Here is a 23,120-nt window from a genome sequence, read left to right as displayed (position 1 = left end):
ATATTATGAACACATACTAAAACGAAACGGACATGAATATTATACCTAATTTATAAAAATATGAGTCAATCAAAATTTCCAATGTTAAATTCACAGATATCTGTGAATGACAATATAATATAATAATAATCAGGTGATAAAAATTTTAATTTTTTTTAATGTTTCTATGATTTTTCCTTTCTTAATTATAACAAAAAATAAATAAATAAATTTTGGTCAACATCTAATTTTAGATTGTGAATATAGTAGCGATGAATGTATTGATAAATAATTTTACCATAATGACAATTATATGTAATTTTTGTATGTGTGTACTGTGTAGTGTAATTAGTGTATACACAATTAGTAATTACCTATTAAAATTCTTCCATCATCATCTTGAAGGGTGGTTACTAATTCCAAATAAGTGTCTAGTTAGTACTTTGGAAAAGCCAAAATTCCTATTATTTATATCGGGTGAAAAAAAAGAAAAATGAAAATTTTTTAAATCAAATTTGTTTTTAGATACCATTATTTAGAACCAATTTTCCAAAAGAAATATCTTCCAAAGTTAAAATTAAAGTTTTTTAACTGCCTCGATGGAACAATATATGATTACTAATTATAAAACAAAAAACAAAAAAATTGAGCTATTGAAGAAACATAAGCACAATTATTATTTATAAGCATTTGAAGTTCAAATTTCTTTAAATCACTAAAATTTAAAAATTATTTTGTAGTTAGATAAGTAGGTACTTAATAAAAATGTTCAATTTTTAAAGTTGATTATCAAAATTTCTATTAATGGTAATAAATAAAAATATCATTTAGGCCTATATCTTCTTTCTTCCATTTTCATTTAGAACCGTTCTTCGTATACCTATCATATGTTATGATTTATCGTTGAATTCAAATATAATAGGTGCATTACTGCATTAAACTATTATAGTGGTTAAATACTTAAAATGACAATGTCCATTTGACATCTACTGTAGAGCAGAACTCACTTTTCCCTATATTTTTGATCTTAAATTTTATTTTAATTCCCTGCATATTAGAGTACCTATTAATTATTATTACAGTATTAGTATAACTTATAAAGTTATACTTATAACCTATTATAATTTATAACCCTAAGTTATAAATATTATAATAATACAAAACAGGTATTAAAGGAGTAGGTTATTAGTGTAAATAATACTATTAATACTTCCATATTAAATTGATACTTTTAAATAAGTTGTATGAAACATCGGTAATTACGGTAATAAAATGAAATGAAAGAAAATATATTTTGTCACAATATTTCACCACTCAACCATTGAAAGTTTAATTTACGTTGACGATTAAATCGTTGTCAAATACCTTTTTCAGTTCAGCAGACAATAATAAATGGCAAGTGCTTTATTCTTTTGCTGCAGTCGGATAAGTTGAAATCTCGCTACGCAGCAAGTGACAAATTTACTGTCCAAATCAGATCATATCGATACGTTTTGGCAATATATCAAACCCTGAAATAATAGAGTTTAATGGAGAAGTTGTGCCGGCTATTATAATTTAAACTGATTATATTATAGACGATGATTTGATTTGTCTGATTTGGTTCATTTAGAAAATCAAAAAGAATATTTTCAAAACATTATTTTTGGTTAGGTTCACACCGTGTTTTTAACGATTTAACGATAGTCGATAATCAATCAATCTTAAAAAACTATTCACATTTATTAAATTGATTATTATTTATTTTGTTTTATAGCCAAAGCCTAATGAATTATAAATATTATAAAAGTAAATATCTCGATCTACCGTCGAAATATTCTACTGCTACTAACTTTATTCCCTAGATTGCAATAAAGTTTATACAATAAAATTTGTAATCACGCTGGTTAATTGCGACAAAATTAAAAAAAAAAACAATAATTTTGGATTAGATATTTGGTAGATTATGGTGACCATATTTGTGAAAATAAAAAAAACCGGTCAAACAATATAAGTTTGATTAAAAAAAAAAGACCTTCAAAAATTGTTTTAAACGTTAAAGATGTTTTGAAACAATGTTTTCTTGTTAAAAATCCTGTAAGCTGTGACTGTGAGTTGAAGAAATAATAGAATGTGTGAAATGTGAATTCATAATAATTACACATTTACACTGTATTTTATAATATGTGAGATATACCAATACAGGATCCCCAAACAAATGTCCGGAGTAAAAAAGTCCGATGGAATAAAAGTCCCAAATTGAATAGTTATTAAGTTAAGTCACCTAATAATATTTACTTAGGTCTAAGGACTAACCATATTTATATTATGTTAGATAATATATATTAATATTGACTACAGATTATCACTTTAATTCGAAAGTCGTAAATTATAAATTTATTACACACATTAGGTATCTTTACTTATCTTTTTTTAATTTTAAAAGTGAATTCTCTGGATAATAATTTGGTTATTTTGGCAAACGCTTAGTCTGTGTCATCTGCTTATCTGTCATCTGTGTCTGTAAAATCCTTATAGTATTTTCAATAATTTTTATTCGTGGACTTTTATATCATAATGTATGTACTTAATATTTTTATTTCTTATTGTATTATTATTGTGTAAATTCCAACTAGATTTGTTATTATAAGTAAACGAAACATAAGTTCCAATTTCACATTGAAAATAAATGTAAAGCATATTTATTTTATAGATATTTTATTATTATTATATTTTTGGGATATTTAAAAGAATTCATAAATTAACAAAAATCGTATTTTGTAATAATTATGCTGTTTTTTGAATATTTTGTTTTATTTATGTATGTAAAAATGTAAATAATTTTTAAAAAAATCTATAATCGTAAATACAATATTATAATTTATAGGTAAGAAAATATTTGTAAATGTTTATTCTTATTTCATTAATTATTATTGTAAATCGAATTAGTGTTCATTAATATATATATAAATATATTAATATAATTTTTAAAAATAAATTTTTACCGGATTTTTATTCCGAAGGACTTTTTTTTGTTGGACTTTTAAGTATAATACCACTTAAATAACATGTCTTATATTTATTGCTCACAATTGTTCGTCGGAACTCGAGGCTCATTATGCAAATCATGTTTTTCATAAGTTATTATATCTAACTATTAACTTTGATTTCAATATTCAACGGTAAAAATATTACTTTATATTTTTTTCGTGTATAGGTTTTTTTTCTTTTCACACGTATTAATACGGAGATAACGGGACTTTGGACCATTATGGGTATCATAGGCGTAATTCAAAGACTAATTGTGTCCTGTGGATGCTAATGATGCTATGCAGTATGCACCTATATACCATATTGATTTTTTTCTACTGCTTATCATATTTTTCAACATATACTTGTTAAAGAATAATAAAATAAGTGAAGTAAAATATATATACACACTATACGTCTATACATAATACATATATAAAATATTTTCGTTTTTATTATTTACAATATTTTTATTTCATAATTCGTAACACATTGAAGTATATTATTTTTATATTAGTTATTATTTATTGTTATTACCTACACGTCTGTTTTCAAGAAAGTAGGGAAAGCCTTCAAAATTCAAAACAGAGGTAAATGAGTGCTATTACTTAGGTATTAAGCTATAAAGCCTAAAAGTTATGATTGTTTTAAATTCACTTTATATTTATTGAAATGGATGATCTGATTTGATATTTATGAATAAATGATATTATCAAGTAAAATATAATATAACATACGTTGATATAATAATTATTATCTACATAATATAGTTTATAATGTTTATATATATATATATATATATATATATATATATATGTGTGTGTGTGTGTGTACAAATGTCAAATATAAAGGTATATATACTACGTTAATCAAATCAAAATACAATAAAATATTGGAAATTAAAATATTATGGCCACATGGATATTGATATATTATAATATTATGTAGGACGTAGGTACACAGTACATAGAATACCTATAATTTATAATTGTAATTATTTTTGTATTATTTTATATGGTACTTACCTCCTTTTTTTTATCTTTACGAGTTTATAGGTAGCCATCAATTTTAAAATTTCAATATTATGTTTGTAATATAATATTAATTTAAACTAACATTAGGTTCTATCACCGGATGGCCTCCCTAATCGTGTGTATCACATTATTGTGTATTTATTTTTTGTATTTTTTAATTTGTTTATTATACGTTGTAGCATAGATTGAAAATATTCTTTAAAAATAAAAATAAATTAGCAGTTAAAATATAAATATATATATATATTAATAGATATGTGCCTGCTTTTGTTAACTTTAATTTTTTTACTGTACTTAGTACTTAGTACTTACATTTAGCTTTATTATATACCTACCTACTCTATATTTAAAGGGGCCAGCAATGACTCATACAGTCAATAGTCATTACTTATTATACACCATATTATCGAGGGGCCGAAATATATAATAGGAGAGACCCGCAGACTGAAATATCAGAGCACCACATGACGAGAAGTCATGAGATAAGCGTATAGCATGGTTCAAAAGTGACAGCAATTGGAATTAATAATTACTATATAGCATAACCAAAATTAATTTTTCTGTTATCCCATAGTGGAATGTGCTCATTACGATTAATACATTAATGTTAGAGTTGAATAAAATCAATTTCATGTAGATTTTGATATACTACATATTATTATATAGTCAATAATTTATACATAATGCTATCTTACACTTTATCTGGCTATATAAACCGATAGATTGATGACAAGAATTTCTTTTTAACATTCTATGATAGTAATATATAGATAATATACACTATTACTCTATTAGACAATAGATTTAGCTATTTCATATGTAATAAAATTACAATCCTTTGAAGCCTGAAATTGAATAATATAGGTCACTATTTTTAATGGATAATGGATTCATTCAATTATTAATAAGTTGGTAATGACCTACTTTACTGATGTGGTATATATACTATGTATTATTATTTTACTAAATAAAGTTTATATACCTATATATTGTAGGTATGTAAATAAATAAATTATTAAATAAAAATAATGATGATTATTATATATTTATATATTACTAATGCATTATTATATTCTTATCGGGGTACATGGTACATATATAAAAATGATTGTACTACGTTTGTATTGGACTTATAGAATGGAAACTAATGAACCAAACTGAATTTTGCACACATAATCCTAACTTCGGGGTATATTTTTGCTTCGTTTTCAATTTGTATGGGCTAGATTAGGTTCACACACGAATAACCTAGCTACCTAACATCTATTAATTAATTTAAATTTTATTTTTACTTTTTAAAGAGAATTAGATGCCTATACAGGTATTAGGTATCCGGTAACACCTAACTTAATCACTTTTTATAACTATAAAAATAATACATAGTTAGAAGTACTGTAAAATTATAAGAAAAACTTATGAGGAATCTTACAATAAAGTTTTAAAGTTTTTGACTAATAAAAAAGAAATTTTTATCATAAATAAATCGAAAAAAATTAAGAAAATTCGAAAATGTCGTTTGTTTATATATAATACAAAAAAATAATTATTTAATAATAATTTATTAAAATAATGTATTTACATCGGATGCAATTAGTATAGAACTGTAGTTGTTAAATACATTAAGACGCAATTCGTATGAAAAAGGGATCTTGTTATCTTGGAACACAATTCGTTTGATGCGATATTAAATACTGTTATAAACTTATGAATAAAAGGTATAGTAGTTTAACAATCTCAAGTAGGTATCAAAGAATTCGGTGTAGGTATCCTATTGGCTATTAATAGTATAACTATTAAATATACCTATTATGCAAAAATGATTATGGTTACTAAATTTTTAATTACAACAAAATAATAAAAGCGATTTTGCCAAAAATCCTATTTTCTTTAGGTACATTTTTTTTTTTTTGAAGATCAGATAAATTCTGAAAATTATTGACTAATTTTGACCCTCCACAATATTATTAGTACCAAGTATCAATACTTAACCAAAATTGCTATCAGAAATTAACCTTAAAATTGAAAATTGAAACAGCTTTACTTTTTAGTTTTTACATCTTTATTATAAAATTGCTAAACTTCATGACGAATAAAAAATTGTTTAAAAAAAAAAACACCTTGTAAAACCAATAATCGATGTACTTATCGTTTTACTCAAAATCTAAAATTAAAGATTTATTGGTAATTTATAGCTAAATTAAGATCAGTTCAGATTCATTTTTTGATTTATCTCGTTAACAATTGTTAATCCCTATAGGCTCTGAGCATTCTTTTATTTTTATACCTAGATTTTTAAAATATATATTCAACTATTTAGGTGTGCTTACTACTTAATTGACGTCTTAAACAAATACATTAATACGTCATTAGTAATTTATTACATTATTTATATTATTTTATAATTTATTAATAGTAACTATTATAAGAATAGGATGTTCACTGATAAAAAGTTACTCAAAACAAAAATATTTATTATTTTAATACAATATACATTTTAAAGTTTAATCAATGTCATTACCTATATTATTCTAATTTAAAAATTTAAATAACGCATTGTTTTATTTTTTAGTAAATAAAGTATATTATTAGCATATTATAATTATTATGTTTATTAGATTATTTATCATATTTGGAATTATTGTATTTTAATTTATTTTAGTCTATTGATTTGAATGATAGCACTGATAGCAGGTCAGGTGTGAGTAGGTATATAGATTTAAGGTCACATATATAAATAAAAATGAAGACGTGATATGTACTGATGTCATACTGAAAAATAATGAAAACGTCCTACTAATTTTTATAACCATTAACCAAAATATTTTGTTTTCATTTTTAATATTGCACTATACAGTCGTCAGTTACAGTGTGTGACTCGTCTATTTGACATTATTGAATTTGCAGTATGATTGTATTTACCAAATAGATGAGTTACATTCTACATAGTAACGTAATATTATAAATGTTACGAATAAAGTTCAAAATTAGCTAATGAAACATTAGCCTTACTAATTGGATAAAGTGAAAACATAGTTTTTATAATTATTTTTTCGTACTTTAGCCAATTATTGTGTACCTACTCTACAGAATGATTAAAGTTAAAATGCATTAGAAATTAGAGAAATTTCATATTATAAGGATGCATATGTAAAATCTAAGTATCTTATACTTATTTAGGTTTATAACTGACATTAGATACATTTAATGGCCATGAATCATGATTCATGAATATCACGTTTTCACAACTATCTGTTATAGGTATACGTATACTCTAAAGTAGTATATTACACCAGGTTTCAAATACGATTCAAAGGAGGTGCCCAGACAAACTAAATCGACTATTTTATCACATTTTAATTGCTTGGTCCAGTTTACAGATATTAATTATAAAATTTTAAAATTAAAATTAAACATAATTTTAATTTTTTGGGAAAAATATTAGAATTATACATTTATAGTTTATATATTCCCAACGTCCGAGAACAAAAAAATGTCATCAACTTGCCGTTATAGTAATTACTCATTAGTCATTATTAACATTATTTAGATAACATTACTAATATTATAGAGTTAATATATCTATGGATGTATTATTTTTTTTCTTACAATTTGTGTTACAAGTAACAAGTAATATGATCGTGTAGACCCTGGAGGCTGGGAAAATTGAAACACATTTTAAGGTTTTAATTTTTTGAAAGTGTCTCTATAAGAACACTGGTCAACATTAAATATATATAATAATAATAAACATAATAAATTTCTTGTACAATAATGATAAAATGATATAACAATTCTGGATAAAAATAAAAGCATAGTTTTAAATTTTTCTTTGATCAATATTACCGATTTTTCAAATTTCAGTTTTTTTTTCGAGGTTTCAATGTAACAAATATACTGCAATAGGTAATTCTATATAGGCATACGGTAATACGGTATACCAGCTACTTCATATATATTATGTAAATAGTAATAGTAAATAGCATATGATGAAGACTAAAAAGTGAGGTTAATAAGTCAGTTCAATTTTTATTATTGTTCAAAAAATATTTTAAATGTTTATAGTTTATAACTTTTATTACACAATAATTATTTAAGTGAACAATATTATCTATGACCTCATTAATACATTCTAATGTATAAATAACATTATATAGGTAATATCAAATATTAATGAAAAAGACTATAGGTACCTAGTGCCAATATTAATATTATAATATTTATTCTGTGTATATAAATAATATAGGCTATATCTACCTAAAGTTTATGTCAAAAAGTCCTGAAGTAGGTATAATAAATGCGTAGATTAGAATATCAATATAATCTCAAAAGTAAAGAAGAATAAATAAAAAAAAATTCAAGTATCAAGATAATGAGATTGAGACAACTTTTCTAGGAAAATAATTATTAATTAATATAACAAAAATTCGAAAACATTTTTATTTATTTTTTTAATAACTTCCAATAACTAAGTTTTATTTTTATTTATTGTTGAGCTGTATTAACATTCCCTACAAAATATACATAGTGTATATATACATATAAAATAAAAATAAAATTGAAAACGTAATTTCTCAAAGAAAGCAAATTCAAAAAATTTTAATATTTTATTAACAACAAGTCTGGAAGAAAAACGTTTGACTTATTCTTTTATAATTTTACTCTAGTAGAATACTAGAGTCTACTGTAGGTACCTGTGTCCGTGTATCAACTATATCAACATAATTCACAATCTTGTAATACTTTTTAAAATTAAAATATAATTATTAAGACATGATTTTTTTTAACTCAATAATTATATATTTAAATGTTTGCATATATATAATCATTATAAGTTATACGTATTGTGTTAATTATCAATACCAAATATTAGCATTTACTTTTGGTACGGAGTACCGAGTGGCGACTACTAGCGAGTACCTATATCAAGTCCTTATGATCAAGTTTTTAAGAAAATAATGCTAACAAAATATATAACAGGCACTTATTGTAAGTTAAGATATTAACAAATGTCAAATATACAATTATACAATTCAAACAATTATTTGTAAATAATGTATTAATTAATCTCATTAAATTAATCCAGTCATTAAGACCAGCTTTTTTAAATTATTTCATTGACTTAGTGTATAACATTTCGAATAAAAATGGAAATAAGAAAATTGTTTCATATTGAATTTCTTTTCTTCAAAAACGTGATATGTATTGCCAACTTTGCCAAGACGTTTACAACATTTTTTTAATTAAATATGAATAGTTTATAATGTTCATAAACTAAATATTAACATAAACTTAAACCTAAAAATATATACAACTATTACAGCCAGTGGTGGATCTAGGATACTTTTTTTTTTGTGGGAGGGGAAACATTTTTCATATTACTATATATGATATCATATAATTTTTAAACACAATATTTAGGATTTGATGCTAAGCCTTAAGACTAACAAACATAATATGAGGGGGTGGGTCGAGTCCCTCGCTTCCCTTGAATCCGCCACTTATTACAACCTTTATTGTTTATACAATGGGCAATGGGCATATATGATTTGTAATATCTTACTATACATCACGGTATTAGGAATTTACTCAAATCATATAATAGGTAGTATAATATATATTTGTGGCCTCGTGGGTTAAACAAACAAAAACAATAAATATTTAATGAAGGAACTTACCATACAATTTTGTTTTTTTTTGTTTTCTGCAAAAAATTCTAGAAAAGACAAAAAGGAGTTTTGAACGATTTAAATTCACGTCGTGATAGATCACAATGCTGTTGATTACGTCTATATACCTACATAAACTATATAATTGACTTATTAACTACAGTTATTCCATAAAACCGTTAGAAAACACATGATGTTGCAGACCGGGTTTATATTGGCTCATTATTTTAAACATTTTACGATAGTAAAAAATATTGAATAATTGTTTGAATTCCTAAAACCTAAATTTTAACGACTTAAAATCGTAACAGTTATACCTATGTATAGATACCATATTACCATATAATATATATCTGCTAATACTTAAAACATTAAGACATAAAATACTCAATAAATAAGTTTTAATATTAAACAATAAGAATTAAAATTAAAAACTTAAAAATATAAGGTTAAATAAGCCTTATTGAAACTAACCTTAATAAGACTTTCCTTATTATTACTGCAATATTGTTATAACCTAATTATTTAGTCACTGCAGAGTGCAGGCTAATATAGTATATATTATATTCGTTAGCCCGTATAATAGGTATACAATATTAATTTAAACAATGTATGCGTGCAGCAGTCGTAGTTGTATCAATAATACTACGACCCTTAAGTACGATGGTTATTCGAATATAAAATTATAGAGGGAATCTCGTCTGGCGCAGACAACCCGAGAAACCGCATCCTCTTTCCCATCGGACGTTGGCGGTGGTTCATTTTTCGGTTCACCACACTATACCACGATGACTTCATGACATCGCGACATTACAATAATTGAATAATTCCGTATTATCGCTATAAGCTATATAAGTTACAATTTAAAATAAGCATTAGCAAAATTGTTTTCTCTTCTTTTACGCGCCCATAAATACGTAGATCCGCCGAATAACGAAATAATAATAATAAATGTAATTAAATGTCATTCTCCAATCTCCGCTGACTGAATTTTCATTATCTTAATATTTATATATATAGGTACCTACTGCCGTTATTATCCAGTTTTATATTCGCTTGCTATAAATCTTTAATGATTCGTGTGTAGTTAGTTATATTATTACTCCGATATGGCGATGTACATAACACCGAATAGCTTATTTTGTCACGCCACCCACGAAATACAAATATAATAATATGTACCTATATACTTATTACGGGCTGGCTTTTTATCAATTATTCTTCTATGTTTTTATTAAATGACCGCGTTACTGTTAGTGAATTACAGTATTACAACTATTACATATACATTTATGTTTAGAATTGTATAGCCCTTGGGCCTTGAGTGACAAACTTGAGCCTCCCAATATAAAAAATAAACAGACACATTATTTATTTAATTTAAAATAATTCGCTTTGACTACTCAGTCATTAGTACTCTAAACTCTACAGTCCACTACTAACTCATTACTCATTTCTTATTGACGTCAATATTGCTTACATTAGGTATATTTTAGACTCTTTATTGTTACGCGCAGTGTGCAAGTATTAATAAAAATAATAATTTACAATACAAATGATATATTTTTGTTTGGTATAAATATAGTTGAGCACCTCCTTAAAGCCTCAATTTGCTGTTTTTTTTTTTCAGAAATCCATAACACAATAAAAACGTGTGAAAAAAAATTGTAGAAATCATTGGTTTTTGAGTCAGGTATATTATTAATAATATTATTTTCACAAAAAAAAAAAACTAAATAAAATCAAGTTCTTAGAATGATGAAGTAAAAAATAAAAATATTAAGCTAGATTTGTTCTTTTTAGGCATTGACTCTTTATTTAAATACTTTTCATAAAAATAAGATTTAGTTTTATTTAATTTGAGTGATTTGACAACATATTTTCCAAGACAGTAAATAGGTATTTACCGTTCATTTAAAATCTCCGCAACGAAAAATGTATTATTGCTCATCTCTAAATTCGACCCTGATGAATGATGGCCTGACTTCAGTAATCAATACGATGCGTCATAAAGATATGACAAAATGACAATTTTATTTTAAAAATACATTTGAATGAGTCAGATCATTGTGATATACTCTATATAATATAGTTCACGTCGTTCACGGTTTTATGCGTTCACACGACACAGTTTCCTGCTAAACTATACTATATTGTTATTGTTATTCAAATTTTTCTACAGCGAGAACACGGTACATCATTCTACGGTACAACGGTACGCCCCACGTGCAGACAGATGGCGCTGGGCCATCGGACGTCTCGTCGCCGCCCACTGTCCGCGAGACGATCATCTGTTCGTGATTACTTATCTGACGCGAAATTCAGCCTTTTGTGTGTTGTCGTTTCGCGATAGGTATTGGGTACTGCTGCTCGTTGTCCGACGATTTTTTTTGCTACAAACAAATAAACAACGAATAAACAATAAAAACATACAAGATCCTCTCCAATTGGGGTTGTTTTATTGTTTTCCAGCCATGGATGCTTCACCGTCTACCCCTAACCTATCGTTGCAAGGACCTATGTCGAAATGCTGGCGTTAGTCTGGCAATTATAATGTATATAGTCATGCAATCATGACGTCTGAGTGAGTAGAAAAACGTTCTCGTCCGTGTTCTGTCGGGCATTGCAATTCAAATGGCAATCTGTTTCGATCTAGTGACAGTAGCATTAGACGTCGCGGTTTTCTTTTTAAGGTCAACCGGTTGTTGAAACAATTGATTAGTTTCGGTCCAACACTCTCTATTGATCTGAAAAGAAATCCGCGCGATCTGAGAAATTCACTTTAGCTCTGAGTACCATACCTGGTTTCGCATAATGTTTTGCACCTGTTGGCACTTGACATTGATTTAGTTTTGTAGGGATTCTTTATTTTTATTGAATTCTCGAGGCAATAAAGCTCAAGGTTATTTCCTGCTTTTGTTACAGGATCCAGTTTGTACGTGGAAAAATTAAATTGCATGTAAGTGTTGGAATCATATTATTTAGGTACTTGAATAATTCATTTTTGTTATCATTTTTAGAGATGAGTACAGTGAAATACAATTTTTATGGATGCATTGACGCCTGACATTAGAATATCAAAGTCTAGTCGGAGTTTTTCTCCTTCACAAAATCCAATGCCTAAAATGGCTAATAAACCATGGAATGCTGCTACGTATGTATACAATTTCCAGAAATATTTACTGCTAAAATTTATCTTAAAATACACAATTTAGTAATTTTATTGCTTGTTGTCATTATCAAATTGATACTACATATATTTTTAAACATAAACAAACAACACTTTTTATTGCTAAAAATCCCAAATCATGTATGTACTAGTCTAATAAAAATTAAAAAAGTGATAAAATAATAAAGGACTTTAGCCAGTCTTAAAATAGTTAAATTTAAATTATAGATAACTAATTTATCTAATACTAAATATTGTACAAAACATTTCAGCTGCCTTTTTATTAATGAAATAATGTCTTATCTGTTTGTTGTTCAATAAAAATTCCATTGGTATGATAACCATTATCCAGTAACTTTGATCCCATGTTATCTTGTGCAATAGTTTTTTTAGATTACCATTCACGTTATTTACCTATTGTTAGTCAGTTGTAAACGTCTAGTGTTATTTCAACTATTGAGCTGAATGTGTTAAGTGATTGTTTTGCGATCAATAGTTTTGCACAAAATAAATATTACTTATAAATTAAAGTATAATATCATAATTACAATTTTAAATGGAGCCTTAATATTCATTAAATTACCTTGGTTAAAATGAATATGTTAATTTAATTGTAATTGTTAAAAGTCTGCAGAGTAAACGAAATACAATATTGAAGTTAATTTATTTAAAATAATTTAAATATGGTCTAAAAAATTATTCTGTGTCAAGTTTACATGATTAATTTGCATGGACTATGAACCTAGCTTTAACATATCTAGTTTTTATTTTATTAAATAAACAATAATAAATTATTATTTACTTTTATATAATATTTAAAATATACATATTTTTTTTTAATATGTTAATAATTGCATTTTCAAAACAAATTAAAAACAGTTATTTTAAACCTATTTTTTAATTATAAAAATATATTAAACTATTTTTTTTTTTGTTCCTGCAAAATTCAAAACTATTTTTACTAAATTTTATAAATACTATTAATAAATTATTATTTTAATTTTTAATGAGGTATCTTTATTATAAAGTACTTATAATTTGCAATATATAAATATATTTTTACTATCTATAAATTTATAATCCCAGAAAAAAATGGTAGTATATATTTATAAATGTAACCACAACTTTTCAATTAGTTTTTCGGCTGATGAAATTGCTATGAGCCGATGTAAATCACCTGTGGGGTCATCGGGAAGTATTCGAGTGGTCCGTCATGAACGGGGAGGATCTGCAGATACTGGACTTATTAGACCTGATAATTTATCAAGTTATGCGTCCAGCGAAGAACCTAACCCATCTGGTAACAACGAAGATGATGGTGTATGTAAAATAGATAAATACTACTACTAGCTACTTATATAAAATTAGAAGAATGACATTTTTATATTTATAGGATTTATTTTATTCGTATGGTGGATACAATGGTGCTGAACTTGCTGATGATTCCGATGGTACAAAGACCAGAGCAGCTATGGATCATGTCAGATCCAAAATTGTGCGTACTAAAGATTTGATACGAAGTGAACAAACTGCAAGAGATGGTATAAAATTATTATAAAGATTAATACTTATTGTTGATAAATTTATATTTGAATAGTTCTTATCAATCAAACATAAAAGTTCAAAAGTTATGATAAAAAAATGTTGTTTTACTTAAGCATTTTCAAAACTATAGTATATTTGTTTTATAATAATAACTAATTTTATTTTAAACATATTTTCTTGTAGATAATGTCAATGAGTATTTAAAATTAGCATCAAATGCAGATAAACAACAACTGGCTCGTATTAAATCAATATTTGAAAAAAAAAATCAAAAATCCGCTGTTGGTATATCACAATTACAAAAAAAACTTGAAGGTTACAATAAACGATTAAAAGACTTAGAAACACATGGGCTCACAACATCACATCATTTAAAACAACCAAAAGAGATGTTGAGAGATGTTGGACATGGCCTAAGGTAAATATTTTGCATAGGCACTATGTATAATTTATAATATAAATTTTTTTTCTAGACATGTTGGCGGTAATATAAGAGATGGAATTTCTGGTTTATCTGGGTAAATATAAATTTTTTACCATAATAAATTAGTTTTCTTAGTTTTTATTAATTGTGTTTTCATTTGTTTTTTTGCTTGGGGGCCAACATAATTCTAATATAATATATGATCAAAATTTAAGCTAGATTACAATGTTGAGATAATAATGAAACATTTATTTTAAACACATTTATTATAATTTAATTTTAACTATCTCATGATTCAATAATTGTTAGTTTATATTATTGAAAAAAATTATTTGTTTAAAAATTATTAGATAAGTAATTACTAATTAGTGTAGGTAATATTAAAATATTATGTTTGAAGACAATTTAATATTTTGAAATTTGTATATGTTTTATTTCGATTCATAATCTAATATTACTATTCGTTCATAGTATTTTTCTTTAATTATAGATACAAGTAATTTAGGATCTCGACAATAAATAAATTCTTCATATGATTAAAAAAAAAATTATATTTCCAATCAATTATCAAAACCCTAATAATTATTATGTTAATAATCTAAAATTAATTTAAAATATTTATTTTATAGTTGATGTATATAAATGTATATTAATCACCATCACAACTTACTATAGTTATTTATCGTTAAATATGTACGGATTATAAATCAATTAAAGTATTTATTTTATCAAGGTCTGTAGATTAGTAAAACATAAAGTACATTAGAATACCAAGATAACCAACATATTTTAACTATAATTTATTTGTTGAATAAAAAATTATCTTTATTGATGGTGCTAAAGAATTAAAATTGTTCTATAATATTAAAATTTTAGTTAGATTAAAGACTTAGACTTGTAAACATTTACATTTTTTTTTATTAATTTTATTTTTGTATTTTAAATAATTATTAAAATATTATTTTATTTTAAATAAATAATACATTGTATGTATGATACATTTTAAATTGATAATTATTCTATGTATATTTTATATGATTATCCTTTATAAACATTTAAATTCCTAATTTTTATTTTAGTGTAATGGCTTGGACTTGTCTTATTTTAGTTTTAATACATTGAAAATAAATCTGATTTAAACTTTTTACGTTTGAACATACATAGAACTAATTGTCAGTGTCAAAATATAATATCAAATTAAACGTAACAGAATCTAAAGCTGTACAGTTATCTTTCTAAAATAGCATGTTTCTGTTGTAAAATGGTTTTCCATGAATCTTAAAATTTTTGTGGAATTTAAAAGATTTCATTTAATTAAAATTTGTAAAAAATTACAAAGCTATAATGCATACAAAGTATTTTTCTTAATTATTTAGTTTTTATCGTGTATTTTTTTACAAATATTAATAGTATATTGTATAATTTTAGGTAAACAGGCAGTATAAAATAATAAAATATTTTTGATATTATAATGATCTCCTATTTTGGTCTTTAAGCAGCCAATCAATTTAAAATTATTTAATATTATCAAAATATTAATCTTTGGTTTTAATTGTTGTTATATTTATGATTTAGATCGGTTATGTCAAAACCACGAGAATTTGCTCATCTAATACGTAATAAGTTTGGTAGTGCTGACAATATCAATTCAATATCAAGTAAATATTATAATTTTATTTTATACAACTTTTGGCTATAGGAATGTTAAATTATAAACTATTTAATTAAGGATCAAGTGAAGCTGATCTAACTGAAGATAATAGTGATAAACAGAGTGGTCGTAACCATCATGGTAGTGCTACTTTGCCAGGTGGTGTTGGACTTCATGTATCAACTGCTGGTGCTGCTGCATCACGTAGCGAAGATGGTGCTTCAGAATGCAGGTAATTATTTTGTTTTTAACTTTCACTCATTTGGATCACAATTAAAATAAATACAATATTTTTGGATATTTGTCTCATTTTAAAAATATTGGAATAATATTGACTGTATAACAATTGGTCATAAACTTATAAATATAATATTTAATTATTATCACATACTGTTTTCTAGTTCTGTGACTAGTGAATCAATTCCACCACGAACAGGTCCCGGGGCGCCTCCACCTCCTGCATCAGCAACTACTTCTTTGGAACCAGTTTGGGCTGAATTAGATCATTTACGCTCAAAAATGGATCACATTAAACAGTTAGTATCCAAAGATATTGCATCTCTAAACCATTCACTTCAGGAAGAACGATTTCGTACTGAGCGGCTTGAAGAGCAAATAAATGATCTTACTGAGTTACATCAGAACGAAGTGGAAAATCTTAAACAAACCATCACAGATATGGAAGAAAAAGTGCAGTACCAGAGTGAAGAGAGACTTCGTGATATTCATGAAATGCTTGAAGCATGTCAAACAAAAATGTCTAAAATGGAACATCAGCAAGCACAGCACCAACAATATGTCACATTAGAGGGATTAGATAATTCTAATGCTCGTGCGTTAGTAGTCAAATTAATAAACGTGTTACTCACTGTACTCCAAGTAGTGTTACTTTTAGTTGCCACGTTTGCTGGTATTCTAATGCCATTTTTAAGAACGCGTTTAAGAATTATTACCACAACTGCTGTTGTTGCTGGTTTATTCATTGCAGTAAAACAATGGCCAGACAGTGTTAGCCTGAGTGATTACCTCATTAAACATGGCAAACAAGCTCTGTTATCCGTTAAATAGTTTCCTTTTTATTTTTTTTCACAATGATATATACATCTATGTAAACTGGTGTGATAATTTTCTCAATTTAAGGCCAATTACCATGACAGTTTGTAAAATAATATTGTGACAGTATTAGAGAGAAAAACAATAATGAGCATATCATCTTTACATTGTAATATTATTCTTTATAAACTAATAGACAATTTAAATAGTATTTAACTTACTCTATCCTTCTCAACCTGCCATGACTATTGTTGTTATTAAAACCATAATTTAATGTAATTGTTTTTTTTTATACATAAAATATATTATTTAACTTGTTTTATAATTGATTGGATTTGAGGGTTCAATGACACCCGCGGTGATAGTGAATACAACGAAATGGTAGCACTGAAATTTATGTTAAGTCATAATGATAATTTTTTTATTATACCATATTTTTTTATTTACTTTTATATCTATTACATGTAATATTATTTTGCTTGATCCTCCTCCCTTTCCCCACGAATTGATGTAATTTAGGAAGTCTTGTGATTTGTATTATTATTGATATTTGTGTATATAAAATAAATTGTGTATAATAATTATATATTTCATATTATATAGAGTATCTATGCCTTTTGCGATTTAAATTTTTAGTCATTTTTATTGTGTAACAAATAGTATTACAGCTAATAAGTAAATTATGATTTATACATTTTATCAATATTTTTCAAACTTAATATTGAAATATTTATGTATATGCTATAAATATTTAAGTACTCACTACTTTGCTGTATTTAATTTAAAGTCATAATTTGACTTTATATGTTATAATTTAATAGGCCATTTTTAAAAATTTGTTTTTATTTTTTTATCTAAAAATTTAATTTATTTTTTTTGTATTATAAATATAGTCATATTCTTTTATTTCTATAGCCCAGCTTACATAAATAATTTTAAAAGTTATAAAGTTTTTATAAAACTATCAAATCTTCTAGATTTCTGTACAGTAGAGTCTTGACAATCCGATATATAGGGGGACCATTAATACTGCCAGACCATTGTAAAAATAACAAATGTAATTTATTTATTTTCATTAAAATTGAAAATTTAACTGGTAAAAATAGCAACAATAATACCCGCAGACTAAATTATATCATATATCAATTAATTGACAAACAATACATTAAAAAATAATTATAAAATTGAACCTGGCAGTCATTACAAATGCCGGATTACTGAGTAATGGCGTTTGATGAGAACATTTATCATGATTCTACTGTATTTTACCTTTCGTTTAAATTAATTAAAATTTCTTTTATTGCTTCAATATTTTTTTTTTGATACAAATTGTAGTTTGGATAGTTTAGGTATACTTAATATGATTCAATATATTTTTTAATTTCATAATATGATTGAAAAATACTGGTTGATTTATTATTATTATTTATTATTTCTATGAAATGTGTTAAACATTTAAATATTTCTAAAAATTCAACTGCATTTGTACAAATCATATCGCACATTAAAAGTTACCCTATAATATTGTATTATTTATCTGTTCTATATTTTTTGCTCATTTATCATATTATCCCCGTCCAATGCTTCTGTAAGTCTGAGATAGTATGTTTAGATTTGAGATAGCAACATTAATTTCTGTACTCCTAACAATATCTAGTGTTCTGTATTGACTTGAAATTTATTCATTGTTGGCAAGTTCCTGTTTTATTTTTTTTTTTTTTAAAGTTAAATTATTGACTTTCTGAGTTAACATTAATATGATATAATATAAATGTGATATTACCCAATGAAAATTTGTTGTTAAGTCCATTTTATTTTTTTGGTTCAATTTTCAATGTTAATTTTATATATTCATTACAAATATGTAAACCAATGTTACTTGAAATTATTACTGTATGATCTGATAACTAAATATCTAACTGATGTATATATTAAACATTTTCAGTTTGAAAAGTTGATTGTTTGATTATTTATTTTTGTTTTTATCTTTATTGTACCTATATCTTTCTAAATATGCACTTAACGACTCGTAAAATAATAGGTTAAATTATAAAATATTTTCCATGTAAATTTCAGTGCCATGCAAGTTTTTTTTTTTTATAGTTTATTTATATGATTATTATGGTATGTCAAAATCAAACAATGTAAATTATTATAATTTCTGGGCTACCATACATAAACTCGATTTGTATTAAATATTAATATGAGCTATAATATACCTAGTGTCAAATTTAAATGGATTTAGGAACTCCTGAATAATCATTTTAAACTTATAATTTTTAGCTACCTACTTATCATGATGAGTGCAGTTATAAAAAGTGCCGTTTCGTGAATTTTAAAGTATCTAATATTATAATGTTGGAATAGATATTTAATTAATATAATATTAAAATAGCTAATAAATAATAATATAGGTAATGCTACTATAAATGTTACGTGTACTATGTATTGTACGTATAATGTATCATTTTATTCACTCACAAGGATGGAGGTTATTAAAACAATATGTTTTATGTGTCATACCTATAAAAATTTATCTATTTTATTAGGTAGGTACTTCAAAAAATATATCAACTAACCTAACGGAAATTGACTCTTCGACTGTGCCACACTGTCATTAATCATTATAATATTATAGTATTGTACATTTATAATTGCGTATTAATTATTATATTATGTTATCTATAGGATATTAATATATTATACTATAGAATATAGATTACCTATTCCTATCTTTATTGTAATTGATAATAGTCGGTTATTAATAGCGATGTGCTGATAGATATTGCGTGGTACACTAATAATAATCGATGTGAAAATAATATTATATTATTATATTCGTATAGCGTGTTAGTAATTATTATAGTAGCCAGTAGGTACTTATTATAGCTCACCACAATTTAATTTTTCGATAGTGTTTTATATTTTGAATACATTTTTAAACTATTATTTGCTCGTTTCGATTTAAATCATTAAATCCATAGAGACATGATGTTATAAAAATACGCTTCAATAGCTGACTTTTTTGACTCGTAGACTGAAATAAAAACTATTCATAGTTTATAGATAGGTACCTACCTATACATGTCTTTGCAAGTCTTTGGATCATTACATTTTGTTTATACTTAATGCTTAATGCATATAAATATATATAATATAGTATAGAATCTGCTATTGGTTAATCCTAATCAATTCGTGCTTCCATTATACAGGTCTCGAAATTATTTGTAATACGTAGTTATAAATTATAATAATATGGTACATATATATTATGCACATTTTAAAAATATTTAATATTATTAATCATTAAACTATACACCTTTCTTATCAAATATGCGTTTTAAACTTTTCTACAGTTTATAGGTTATTGGGTTATAAGTGTTATACTTATAACGTATAACCAATAGGTAGGTAGTTATATCTTATGTAATAATTACAGTGTATATAATTCCCATTTTTTAGAAACATAATCAATTAATTAGAACTAATACCAAATATAACATTATGTAAATTTCTATTGAACAAATTTCTCTGTAATAATAGTTTTTCATTGCCCATGAGACTTCGTAATAGGTATCTATGGAAGTTGTTTCGTTGTACTTCATTTGTCATGACTGCATTCTGCAAATGACACATAGTATAAAGGAGCTAAATAAGTATTTTATTTGATGTAATTATATTTATGTTTGCCAATAGTTTGAGACATTTGAGGAATGTGCGCACCTCACAGGTGTTCTTGGGTTATGTCACGACCTCAGGCAAGGCTGATGTAAATGACGTCATAATTACATGTAGATCAGGTGGGCGAGCCATCGTCCAGTCGGGCGCCAACCGCGTGGTGTGCGATTAAACAATTATTGTTGTTAAATTTGTTGTGTGTGTTTTTTATTGAAAAAAAGAAACAACAACGTAATTTATACGATAAATAAAATATAAATAACTAAACCGGTTTTAATTTAAAAAATAATATCTTAACGTCGACCCGATCGAAACATTGAGCGTGCGAAAAAACGACCGCGTGAGAGTGAGAAAGAGAAAAATATTTTCCCTAATACCCTAACCTTCTATATAATATATAGTAGATACATTAAAGGATTAGAGAATTGCAAATCGAAACTCTACGAATGACATATTATTATTACACCCAACATAAAAACAAGGAGATATAATAAATAATAATATTAATAATTTCTAATTTCGTTACGCATCTTAGCACTTATAATTAATTTATAATTATACATTTATTTTATAGTATATATTATATTTAGGTACCAGCCTAAACAATAACTATATACATATATACATATAGGTACAGATATTATAATATATATATTAAATGCATAATATATTGTATTAAGAGCAATGGTCAGTGAGTACATTCCTCTGCGTTTTATTAATATATTATTTACTATAAGGCCGGCCGCGAAAGTAATATTATTAAATAATTAAATATGCTCAAGGGCGCACGACAAGGAGAGAGGGGGTGAGAAACAAGACCTCTCCCTTTTTTATAGTTTTTGTGCACTGCACATTTAATGTAAAATCATTAACTGCACTCTAAAGCACGGCACGGCTGATTTTTGAAATGAAACAGCCACCACCAACATCGTGATCTAGAATTCGATATCATTTCTAGGAGAAAGAAATGCGAAATTAGTTCTTCGACCCTTCTACAGTCAATCGTCAAACATTATTAACATATTTATTTAAAAAAATGTTTAGGACGTATCATTTTTTTTTCTCAAATATAATTATGTATTTATGTTTATTCGTTTATGAATAAATAGTTTAAATATTTTAAGTTTGAATAACTACTGTAATTATAATATTGAAATTCAAGGTTAAATAATTATCATAATTTAAGTGAAATTGTAAAAATAAATTATGAAAAAACTGATAAATAGATAACAGACAGTAGTGAGATGGTAAGCGATTTTGAATTTTCGAATATTTCATAATATTATAAATTACCTATTCAATAATAAAATGTAATTTAATTTACATGGAATTATAAATAAAATAATATAATCATATTATATAGGTGTGTTCACACGTTGTATAATATACTTAGTTTTTACAATTTATTTCATATTATACGTGGTACCTACATAATATAATCAATGATAAATTATCCAATTATATAAAATCAAAAATAATATACGATGAATATTACAAAATCGTAAGCTATAGATTAAATTTATTTATTTACTTGTAATTTATTAATATTTCAATATTTTTATTATTACAACAATACAGCAATTAATTTGACCATCAAACAAAATTACTCGTGTGTGTTAAATTGTAACTTTCAGAGCGGAGAAACTAGGGAAATACAATTTTGTTTCTCCAGATAGTCATTAGTATCTAGCTATGAATTTCATAAATAAAAAACTCTTTCAACTTTGTTCTATTAAAATTATTAAACAATTTACAACAGCTGTTCTCAATCTTTTAACGTTCGAGTACCAAAATGTGTAGATTTTGAAACGTTCACGTTCCTCTTAACTTAGTAAACTCTGCTTATGTATACATTATTGGTTATGTACGGAGCGTTTTATAAGATTTGATTAGGAACTACCTAGATGCGTTT

General features: G+C 25.3%; 1 protein-coding gene across 1 annotated transcript; it reads left to right on the top strand.

Moving 5' to 3' along the window:
• The first annotated feature begins 12,004 nt into the window (after nucleotides 1–12,004).
• On the top strand, nucleotides 12,005–18,128 carry LOC113560290 (transmembrane and coiled-coil domains protein 2). Its single transcript, XM_026966065.1, has 10 exons — nucleotides 12,005–12,272; nucleotides 12,614–12,647; nucleotides 12,709–12,842; nucleotides 13,994–14,177; nucleotides 14,251–14,398; nucleotides 14,586–14,820; nucleotides 14,876–14,920; nucleotides 16,402–16,484; nucleotides 16,556–16,709; nucleotides 16,879–18,128. Exons 3-10 carry the CDS (start codon nucleotides 12,736–12,738, stop codon nucleotides 17,543–17,545), a joined length of 1,623 nt encoding a protein of 540 aa, XP_026821866.1. The 5' UTR covers nucleotides 12,005–12,272; nucleotides 12,614–12,647; nucleotides 12,709–12,735; the 3' UTR covers nucleotides 17,546–18,128.
• Nucleotides 18,129–23,120: the final 4,992 nt, after the last annotated feature.

This window comes from Rhopalosiphum maidis, chromosome 1 (assembly GCF_003676215.2).
Source record: "Rhopalosiphum maidis isolate BTI-1 chromosome 1, ASM367621v3, whole genome shotgun sequence".
NCBI lineage: Eukaryota > Metazoa > Arthropoda > Insecta > Hemiptera > Aphididae > Rhopalosiphum > Rhopalosiphum maidis.
The sequence above is the reverse complement of the archived record's forward strand: the minus strand, read 5'-3'. Positions and strand labels throughout refer to the sequence as shown.

What these genes read in the sequence shown, in the direction of transcription:
- LOC113560290 (XM_026966065.1), top strand. Translation starts at nt 12,736, where the DNA reads ATGGATGCATTGACGCCTGACATTAGAATATCAAAGTCTAGTCGGAGT. An exon ending in GTAACAACGAAGATGATGGT is followed by an intron (nt 14,178 to 14,250) that starts GTATGTAAAATA and finishes TTATATTTATAG; the next exon opens with GATTTATTTTATTCGTATGG. An exon ending in GATGGTGCTTCAGAATGCAG is followed by an intron (nt 16,710 to 16,878) that starts GTAATTATTTTG and finishes ACTGTTTTCTAG; the next exon opens with TTCTGTGACTAGTGAATCAA.